The sequence below is a fragment of the Diadema antillarum genome, unplaced genomic scaffold (assembly GCF_040938485.1).
Source record: "Diadema antillarum isolate AM-2024a unplaced genomic scaffold, OU_Dant_1.0 scf00000140, whole genome shotgun sequence".
Lineage (NCBI taxonomy): Eukaryota > Metazoa > Echinodermata > Echinoidea > Diadematoida > Diadematidae > Diadema > Diadema antillarum.
The window spans coordinates 1,996,474-2,007,602 of record NW_027271029.1 but is presented as its reverse complement, the minus strand read 5'-3'; the positions used below and the strand labels follow the sequence as shown (position 1 = coordinate 2,007,602).

Here is an 11,129-nt window from a genome sequence, read left to right as displayed (position 1 = left end):
TCTGTGTTGTGAAATAGCACACAGACCAAAGACCTCTTTGGGTATGTACACAGTGAGAAATATACAAACGATTATAAACGGCTGTACAAGTATTTACAAGAGGCTTAACGCATCGAGAGTGGCTAAGGGGCATACCATTGTTCAGTAGTGATTTGTGCATTTCGATGGGTCAGTCCAAAAACGAAGCTTGACCCTCCTGTGCTGCTGGACATTATGTGCAACGCAGTGAAACAAACCTGGCAGAATGGCAATGTCTGAATGTACTCTGGCCAAGCTACAAGCTACAGCGATGGTACATACTCCTGCAGCTTTTTGATGGTGGTCTTGTCCAGAGAACACAGGTCAAAGTCAAATGTCTTATCAGTGACCTTGAATGACCCCGTTTCCCCTATCAAGTCAACAACCTGTTGAAGCTTATCCCTGTCCGTGAGCTTCATCAGTCGCTTGTGCAACTCCACAAGTTCATACAGGTAGTCAATGTTACTGTTATGCGACTTCTGTTTGCTCTCAGCATTTTTGGGCTTCTTCTCTGTCTTTGCGCCTTTCTTGCTGGTCGTGCTCGATTTCTTGCTCGACACTGACTTGGCCGGAGGGGTGGGCTTGGGCTTTTCAATTTCCGGTGACGGCGAACTGTTGCGACTGTTGCCACTGAGGTTACTGTTGCTGGATATGGAGTAGTGGCCCGGGGAGAGGGAGCTGGGGTGAAATGTTCTCCCCATATCGGGGTCATCGTCTTCATCTAATAAGTCCTTCATGAGCATGTTGAGCGTGCCAGTGCCCCCTCCACCTCCCCGGATGGTTAAGGAAGAGATACTAGAGCTGGGGCTGTGCGCCTCGTTCTCTGCCTCCTCCGTGCTTAGCTCCGCCTCAAACTGTGGCAACTCCTTCTTTGGCTCCTTCTTAGCCTTGGGCTTTGGTTTTGTCTTGGTGATCTCAGGAGCGAAAAGCATCTGATCGGCCGCGACCTTGGCAGCACTAGCGGCAGAACTCTTTTTCACCTTCGTGGCCTTGTCTTTACTTTTACCCCCTTTGTCTGCCGTGGCCGACTGTCCCTTTTCGCCCGACGGGGTCTTGTCAGTTTTCGATTTCGTCGACTGCTTTCCGCCCGCTGAGCTCCTGCCCTCGAGGTGCGTGTCTTCTTTCTGCTTTTCCTCCTTTGTCGACGTGCTCTGTTTCCTCTTCTTGGCTGGCGTCGCCGACCCCGCGGGAGACTGCTCTGACAGCGACCTCTTCGGGGCCTGCTTCCCACTTTCTTTGGCGCTGCCCTTGCTGCTTGGCTTGCTATCCTTGCCCTCCTTGCTTGACGCGGGCTTGTTCTCACTGCTGCTCTTTATGTCTTTGGAGCTCACTTTCTGGCTGACTTTAGAGTCTTTGGGACTGGGCTTCGGTTCCCTGGGGCTAGCCTTGGGCTCACGGGGACTAGGCTTTGGCTCTCTGGGTGCCTGCTGCTTTGGGTCTTTGGAGACTGGCTTAGACTCTTTGGCCGTACCTTTGCCGTCTTTAGAAGTGGTTTTGATGTCCTTACTGCCTGCCTTTTGTTTTCCACTATCTTTGAACTCCTTTGGCTTTGGGTTGCTGCTTTTGCTGACATCCTAAATAGAGAAGAAAAGAAACGAGAGAGATCAGCATACATGTTTCATGACTACATATAGAATTCAGAAATTAATTCTATATGGTTATAGACCAAGTGAAAAGGAGAAACAAGCCTGTACAGCAGGAGTTATCAAAAACATTTTTTTTTTTTTTTTTTTTTGGGGGGGGGGGATGGGGGAGCTTTAGCTCCTCTTAAAATGCAGTACCACTCTGCGTAAAACAGGACTTCAAAGAATGGTTTTAGAGCTTGCATGGTGATGTAAATGAGGAAGACAGGTTTGTCTTCCTCAGGGACTGCATACACCATGTGTATGTAGTCCTTGAAAAGACTGTTGCTTGGCAAAGGAGAACTCTAGAAAGAGGAAAGTGGAGAAGAGAAGTGAGGTAGGGAGCATGTCATCATTTCACAACTCTGTTTTATGCAAAAATGCTTGAAAATTATGTATAGTCAGTAACTCATGAACTATAACCCCAGACCTGCTACAACCGTAGAAGTCATAGTTACTGGGTAATCTACACACTGCAATAGTTTGACACGAAGAAAGCAAGTTATTTCTATTCCTATATTGCAACAAATTTCATTGGTTTTGAAACAGGGGCCCTATCTGAAAGATCTGGTAGTGTGAGGATTCATGAATGGCCTGATGCAATCGCTGCACACTGAGGTACATTTGAGAACCGTAAATAGCACAGGTTAGCGAATATGTGCATTGAAGCGTACACTTATCAGTAACAGTCAACTCCAGTCGACACTCTTCGGCTGTGTGTGTACTTACATAGAGATCAGTCATAAAGCTGTACACAGTTTGTTACTGGGATTCTCAAATATATCTGAGCCAGGCCAGCCTTCCCACTCCAAGGTAAACCCATGTTACCGGGTCCTTAAAGGGACTGTACAGTACTGGTTGAGGTGAGGATTCAGGTTTATAACATTTTTCGGTGAAATCATGAGAAACCTCAATTGAAACATGAAAGAGCATGTAATTTCAAGAAGGATTTAACATTTATTTGATGAAAATTGTCCTTGAAATGGCTGAGATATCGAAAAAAAGGGATCCTAATAAAATTGACAGGACACAATTGTTAGTACGATCTCTTTGTTTTACCTTGTTTTTAGATATCTCAGTCATTTCAAAACCGATTTTCATCAAATAAACTTTTGATTCCCCTAAGAAATGTATGCTCTTTAACATTTCAGAGTGGTTTCTAAATATCTCGCAAAACGTTAAAAGCTGAATTCTCACCTCAACCAATACTGTACAGTCCCTTTAAGCCCACCTTGCACTGTGTAATTTTGGCATGCAATACCTCACATAAAACATGTTATGCCTAGAAAATATGGGGCAACAAAGTGACAAAGTACAAACATGATGAATGACCTTTGATGTTGTTGATGAGGATGAAGTCGACCCAATGGATTTGGGTTTCTTGGACCCCTGGAGACCAGACGAGATGAGACCAGAGCGAGGCTTGCCCTTGGTAAAGGCAGAGGGGTCTGTGCTGGGCGTGACTGATGAGGGGGCGCTCGGCTTGCCCCCTGTGCTGGCATTCAGCTTCAAGGTTGTGGTAGGAATTTCCAGATCAATGACGCCCACCTACGATGGAAAAAAAAAAAAAAAGGGTTGCAGAAGTTATAAAACAAAACAAGACACAATGAGAATGCATTTGAAAAGCCCAGTTCATAACTTGAACAATTTTGCTAAGCCAAGAACGAGTATAAATCAAACAATTACAGTTCATCATGAATATGAGCCCTTCTTCGTGATTTTGAAGATGTGCAAGTTCAGACTTGATGTCAAAATGAACGATGATCCTTAGGTGCACACACATAAAAAAACAAACAATTTTATTACATCGATGGGGGAGGAGCAAAAGAAATATCTACCCCTCCAGCTTTCAGCAACTTGCGGCGGAAGTCTTCCGTTGGGTTCCTGAATGTAAGCTTCTCACAGCGGATGTGGTTGACTGGTGGCTGCTTGGGCATGTGGAGGAACAGGTCGTACTGGAAGCGAACCTTCTTGGGCTCCTCCTTGTTGCGGAAATAGACGTCTATTGCCATCTCAAAGCCGGCGTAACCCGACTGAGATATCTCAAACGGTGGCTCTTTGACAACTACATTGTACGGGCGGAACGACAGACAAGGAAAGTATAAAAGAAACAACAACACACAAGCCAATAATGACAATAAGCTGAGGGAAGAAAAGGGGGAAGGGATGAGTAGGGATAGCGAATTTGGTACAATGAGCTCAAGACACTTTTCTCATTAAAAAGAGTTTCATCGTCAGAATCGTTTGGCACTGATACCTATCAGTGAACGAATGAATGCCAAAGTTGGAATGGGCACAGTGATGTCACTTGCAAACTTTGCAATTCCTGAGAAGCAGAAACTTCAGAAGCTAATGATGTTGGGAATCCTACTGAAAGCGAGGAGCTACCACACCTGTCAGTCTTCTACAACTGTTAGTACTGAGATTACCCTAACCCTTCCAGACCCACCACCTGAAAAAGCCATTAGCAGTGTGCTCAACCAATTGCCTAGATGATACTGACAAGGTTAACCCTGTATGTGCCAGGCACAAAGCTTTTTTATTTATAGCATTCAACAATCCCTCCAAACTGAGCTTAGTTGTTAAGTTAGCAAAGCCACTCAGGTGTAGCAATGTGCTTCAACCCAGTGAGAAGGTTAAACTGACAGCATAGGGATTAGGGGATTTTTGATTTGCATTGTAGCTAATCTCTATTCAACAGAAATCAGTTTCTACACATCTGTGTCAATCGGCAAAGAAAGCACTCCAGTATGCATGCCACTTGTCGAATAAAGCACAATTAAAGGGATCGTAATTCGTATAGTTTTGGTTGAGACCTAATTTCACGTTTCTTACATTTTTGGGTGAGATAAGGAGAAACCTCTTATGAAATAGGAAAGAGCATGTAATTCTATGAGGAATTCAACGTTTATTTGATGAAAATTGGTTTTAAAATGGCCGAGATATCCAAAAAAGAGTGATTCTAATAAAGTGTGGGACCCACACTTTATTACGATCGCTTTGTTTTACTTTGTGTTTGGATGTTTCAGTCATTCCAAACCTGATTTTCATCACATAAACTTTGAATTCCTCTTAATAAAATGGTATGCTCTGTACTATATCATAAGTGTGTGTTTTTTTTAGGTATCTCGCAAAAAGTTAAAAGCCCAATTCTCATCTCCACCAATACTGTACTTAAGGTTAAAACAATCCTCAAAAGACTGATGCATCATCGCTTATTTTCCGGTGAGTTTTTGTTCATATATAATATTCTCTAACAATGTTCCGCATAAGACTTACATTGTACCAATATTACAACATCACAGGATTAGGCTTTGTAGCAAAGGTATTCATGTCAAACTCCACTTTACACAGCAGGCATGTGTGAAAATACAAGAAAACTGCTGGAGTTGAATCTTGAACATTTAATCATAAAATTTTGGATTTAGCTTTCATCTGCACGGTCTTCAGAAAGTAAAGTGGCACAGAATCATGGATATTTGTAATCATCATTTTGTCTAATTTTAAGGTAAACCATTACTTTGCACATACTGTAAATATCTATGCAAAAGGGACACATAATGTCCAAGTGGTACTACTGTTCTGTCTCTGATTTTTAAAGCAATTTGTGATAATTGAGAAACAGTGACAATTTCTTGACTTCCGGACGTATACGTATGTATGAATGAATACAGCATGCAGTAGACATGGTGGCAAACTGAGATTTTTTCCTCCTGTCGATTCTCACCTCTCTTGGGCCTCTGAAAGCTCTCATGCAGCTGGAACACCACCTTGTCCACAAAGTGTTCTATGCTGCTCCCCTCCGGCCCACGCACGAACATGGTCCAGTCGTGAGTGAACCCCTCCTGTGTGGGTTTCGCCCTGATGGTGGCCCTGTGGCCCAGCTCTAGCTTGACCTGCACGCACTGTACGTTCAATCACATACAATTAAAATTTGATTTTAATTTGAAAATCAAAATTGAATTCAAATTAATTTCTGATATTTTGCAACAAAATATAATACATATCACTGGACAAAATGACATGAAAAAATTGTCAAAATATGAATCAAATTACAGACACTAGTTACAGAAGTAGATGCATGGGTATTACGAGCATACAAATAAGGGGGGGGGGGGTAACAAGTTATAGAGGGGCCCACAAATTGAATTGACTTTGCATAAACTTTCACCAAACTCAGCAGGAATAAATTTTACAAGTAGGGATGACAATGTTATCTACTAAAGATTAGTACCAAACTCACATATTAGTTCATTAATGTTGTCATTTTACTGTTTATATGTCATATACTAGTCCACTTTCCGTAGCTTGTTTTTAAACCCAAATGATATTTAGAAAGATGAATGATCTAAATACTGTTTTGTTTCATCAGTACATCACTGCTTACTTTGTATTGGCCTGCAAACTGTTACTAGTACCAAAATTTCATACGAAGCACTGTAAAAATGGGAATTGTTATGCATTCCATGCAACCAGAAACTAGCAAGAAAATAAACGCAAGCGAATATTTTTGCTTGCTATATGTTCCAGTAGTTCATGTCTTGATTCCGCGAAATTAAAAACATACGAAACTCATCTTACCCAGCCGAGTACAAAAAATTAGTCACTCATATCCACTTTTATAGCAACAGTACCGGTACATAGTTATTGTATTCACAAGAAATGTATCAAGTTACAGCTCTACTGTGAAAATCACTTGGTGTCACCACTACTAGTCAGCTGTGAACCTGCATGTTTTTTCCTCCTATGCAGGAAGTTGGCGGAAGACTGTATATGGTATTACCAAGTGTTTCTGAGAGGTCTGATTAGTCATGTGTACAGAGATAGCACTAGTATTTGTGAGAAGTCTGATTAGTCATGTACATTGTGTAGCTTGAGAGAACGATCAGATTTGTCATTGTGTGTGTGTGTGTGTGTGTGTGTGTGTGTGTGTGTGTGTGTGTGTGTGTGTGTGTGATATAGAATTGGTACTAATCATTCAGTGATGAAGGTACAATCTCTTATCATTTTTTTCAAAATGGTACATTATGGTTATTTGGCAGCTCTAACAACTGAAACAAAATATTTTGAACAAGAACTGTACAGAATGCATGTCTAGTTTCTTTCTCTCCAATGTCTTCTCTGATGATGATGATGATGATGATGATGATGATGATGATTATTATTACTATTATTATTATCATTATTATTATTATTATTATTATTATTATTATTATTATTATTATTATTATTATTAATACTATTATCATTATTATCATTATTATTACTATTATCATCATTATTATTATTAGCATTTAAGACAGGAAGTGAAGGGAAAGTCATTTTTTTCTATGACTTCATAATTTGATGATAAAAATGTGTTGCTCTCCTTTTTGCTATGCTATGCAGTAAAGCCATCAAAAAGAATATTGCTGTTAATCAAGAGTTTTGAAAAACATTCATATTTCCCTCCCCCACCCCCTCCTCCATAGTCAAACAAGCTCAAAAGAACAAATATTATGGTCACACACTTGAACCCCCTGTAGAGGAAGAAGAACAGGTACAGAAGATATAAATTCATAATGTTCACACACACAAAAAAGAGAATTTGCTTTCAGTAAAGTCAAATATTGGATCAAAGGAAAATTCAGTCTCTTTCACCTGAAATACACAAGAACTTTACTTTGCATTAGTCAAAGTAGCCAATTCTTCACATAAATCTCGCAAGGCAAACTTGCATCAGATGACAGCGAGTGCTACAAGTTGTACATACAACTCCAGTGCATTCACTTTGTTTTCTACATCTGTACTGTATATTATACAAGTGCATGTGTCTGTTTTAACACAATATAACTAGTGGGTCCTAATTGAATGACAAGAGAGTCCTCATTTTTGTCGATGTGTGTTCATGCGCCATGAAATAAATGAGTGGGGTTCATAGATAAAGCAATAGCATAACAACTGGAGTGTATTTTCCTCTGGTATCAGCATGCGTAATTCTTTGATTTTAATTGTGAGCAATGAAGATTAGATTATTGTGAGGACTGCTGGTGGATTTTGACTAGCTACATGTGTATAGCCCCGCTGTCAAAACCGAACATTGGCTATCGAAACAGCACTGATCCGCAATGAAAATGGGATGGCATACTCATGCCCATACACAGATTAATGCATGAATTCATAAGTGTGAATAGCTCTTATTTTGTAGTGCACTTGCTCTCTATTTCTGAGTAATGTCTGATCCATATAACATAATGGGAAGTGTCTACAAATCATTGACAAAATCCTTGCTAAGTTAACAGCAACATATAACAGAAACATGCCTAAACTTCTATCAATACATGTATATTACGTGAATACTTATTATTATCATTATTAATATAACTACTACTGCTACTACTACTACTACTTCACAAAATTTGAAACTTCAACTCATAAGCTTCAAAATGATACCAAACATGTCAATATTGAGCAAATATGAAATTTTGCCTTCTGATGAGTTCTGAGGGGACCTTATCTTGGACTTGCCCACTATTATTGTTATTATCATTACTACTACTACTACTACTACTACTACTACTGACATACATACATATTTACATACAATCTATTTGATTATGGAGTGAACAGGCCAAAGAAATTGAAAAGCATACAAGTTAGAAAACTTTGACTCTTGCAAGAGTCAAATAACACTTGAGTTAAAGCACTTTCTTCAGTCCCTAGGACTTTGACTCATGTGAAGTTAAATATGCACTCAAAATACCACTATCATTCTGACGCTGTCAAAAAGGTAATTATAGAATGTGAACAAAATCAGAATACTGTTGAATTAAATTTCACAACATGTACATTGTACATTGCTTTCTCATTTTCTACTATACAGTAAGAAGATGTAAATGTTGTGTAAAGAAAAATGAAAAACATATATAGCAACATATAGACAGCTGGACATACCGTACTGTAAAGAGAAGGGAGGGGATGGTATGAAAACTTGACATATGAAAATCAAATGTAGTATTTAAAGAAGGGCAAAAAGGGATAAAAACAGGTAAAGATACGAGTACGAGGGAGTAGAAAAGACAAGGAGACACAGACAGACGGACAGAGAGAGAGAGAGAGAGAGAAAGATAAATAAGATGAGGATAGATGGAGACGGGACAGAAAGAGAGAGAAACCATAGGTTCTAGTTAGAAACAAAAACGAAAAAGACTGCAGACCCTTGGATGGGCGAAACACACATACCAACAATTGATCAAAGTCAATTCTTTGCATAAGGAAAGCAATAAGGCTACAGGAAAACTTATGGCATACTACACTCAAACAGTGAACAACTACTACAGTAATAGTATAATTGTATGTTGATGTATGGACCTATGGAAGTGTATACGATGTCAAATATCAAGCTTATAAATTTCATACTTTATCCTAAATTGTCTCGTCTGAGTAATGAGTAATGAGGCTCTAGGAGAATTCAGGGTTGTTGGGCACAACCTCTGTTCTAAGGGTATGCATAAGATTTGAATACTACATATTGTAGCATACAGTTATAACTTTAAAAGATCTTCATCCCAATTAAATAACTGTCCAAATTAAGTTATTGTCCCATGTAAGAGAGATCAGATATTCATCCAAATACTAAAGGAAGTCCAATAAAAGGACATCAAACACATCACACAGCATCTTGCACAATAGCACACTTGTAGTTGAATATCACTGACATTCCATTGAAATTGCACTTGTAGTTCCCATGCCTGATAGTATAGATCTAAGTATTTTTGTTTCTCTATATCTACTTCTTTCAATAAAACCTATGACTGCCTTTTGTATTGTAGTATGTTGTATTGAATCTCCTTCCCCCAAGGAAGAGGGAAGAAAAATGAAAGGGAAAGGAACATTGTACAATAATAGATGTCTCTAGAGTCTATGTAGAGTTCTTAGCCCTCTTACTCATGTGACACATCATAGATCCTCATCACTATTTGAGACACAGCCAATGTCATTTGTATGATTTTCATTGAGTCCTTGCTTACATCTATTTAATAATTCAGTCCTACTAGATCGACAAATTTAAACTAAAATGGTAAAATTAACATCTTAAATAAATTTAGACATACCAGGTAAATACAGTGTGCCCACACCAACTGTTTGAAATATCAAAGATCTGGGTGGAGTTTTCGTGGAAAAAGACACAACTACCAGCTCGTCGACATGCTAATTTATACATGCTTCTTACAAGGTGATAATCAAAGATGAATGAGAAGCGCACACACTGCACTGACACTGCACTGCATACGCTTGTAGTAGTTTGTAGAGTGTATGAATTACTCTTTGGTACCAAACTGAATTGGTTTCCGCCGTACTCGAGCACCCCCCCCCCCTACAATAGAAAGGAGTCTTTTTTTTAGTCTAGTCTGTGCACCATTCCAGTGACAGAAATTAGAAGTAGAACGAAAGATCATGTGGTCTGTATTTATCATCAGGGATATGGTATGCGGAGCGGAGACTCCATCTGGCTTCACAGAATCCCTCTCCTATACAGACTGAAAGGCTCTCATACGATACCCAATATTGTATTACAATATTGGGTATGAGAGCCTTTCAGTGTGTATAGGAGAGGGATTCTGTGAAGCCAGATGGAGTCTCCGCTCCGCATACCATATCCCTGACGATAAATACAGACCGCATGATCTTTCGTTCTACTTCTAATTTCTGTCACTGGAATGGTGCACAGACTAGACTAAAAAAAAAGACTCCTTTCTACTAGGGCTAGGCAGTGCAGTCGATGAGCGGAGCTTTGTTTATTCATTTGAACCATGCACAGTGAATGAACAAATGAGACAGAACTCTGCAGCTACATACGGCACATCTAACTAGGAAGATAACACATAATGCGTGGGCATATATTCATGCCTTCGTTTCAGTTCATTCGTTTTATTTAGGACTGCTTCCCATGTATACATGTCACATTACTCTACGCAATACCATAACCACACAAATTACTCATATATGGGACTAAGCTGCAGGGTATGATACACTTAATGACCCACCATGGAAATGCGATAATATAGCGTTAGTTGTGAACATAAAGTGACATTTATCCGCACAAACGGCGAGAAAATGCTTAAATTTTGCAATGTCTTACCTGTGTGGTCATTTTGACCGCAAATCACGGCCTTTTTACTCCCAGAATAGGATGATACCGACGATTGGCGAGCCAATCAATGGGTATGATAGAATCTCCGCTCCGCCACCTTCGGCCAGCTCTTCCCTTCATTAGAATACACGTAAAAGACAAATCGCCCCAAACACACGGCCTCGAAGATATGAACAACTCGACCCTGTATTGAAAATGAACTTGACCTTTTGCACCGTCGCTCATATTTTGCGCTTGTTTAGCAGGGAGGTTATAATCTTTTTCTTTAATAAGTGCGATATTGATCATTTATATTTTTTTCTGTACAATAATATCTGATGGTTTTACATAAAAATGCACCCAATAACTATATCCCA

The 11,129-nt window shown here is 39.6% G+C and overlaps 1 protein-coding gene across 1 annotated transcript; it reads right to left on the bottom strand.

Moving 5' to 3' along the window:
* On the bottom strand, positions 1–10,856 carry LOC139721215 (uncharacterized). The gene is made up of 5 exons (XM_071632540.1): positions 10,762–10,856; positions 5,368–5,545; positions 3,479–3,705; positions 2,973–3,188; positions 1–1,592 (listed from the first exon to the last, which is right to left on the bottom strand). Exons 1-5 carry the CDS (start codon positions 10,771–10,773, stop codon positions 282–284), a joined length of 1,944 nt encoding a protein of 647 aa, XP_071488641.1. The 5' UTR covers positions 10,774–10,856; the 3' UTR covers positions 1–281.
* Between the last annotated feature and the right edge of the window lie 273 nt (positions 10,857–11,129).

Bases quoted from the DNA above. Each gene is read 5' to 3' on its own strand.
- LOC139721215 (XM_071632540.1), bottom strand. The intron at 3,706-5,367 runs GTGAGAATCGAC...CGTACAATGTAG, and splicing joins CTTTCAGAGGCCCAAGAGAG to TTGTCAAAGAGCCACCGTTT. The intron at 3,189-3,478 runs GTAGATATTTCT...TTTCCATCGTAG, and splicing joins AGTTGCTGAAAGCTGGAGGG to GTGGGCGTCATTGATCTGGA.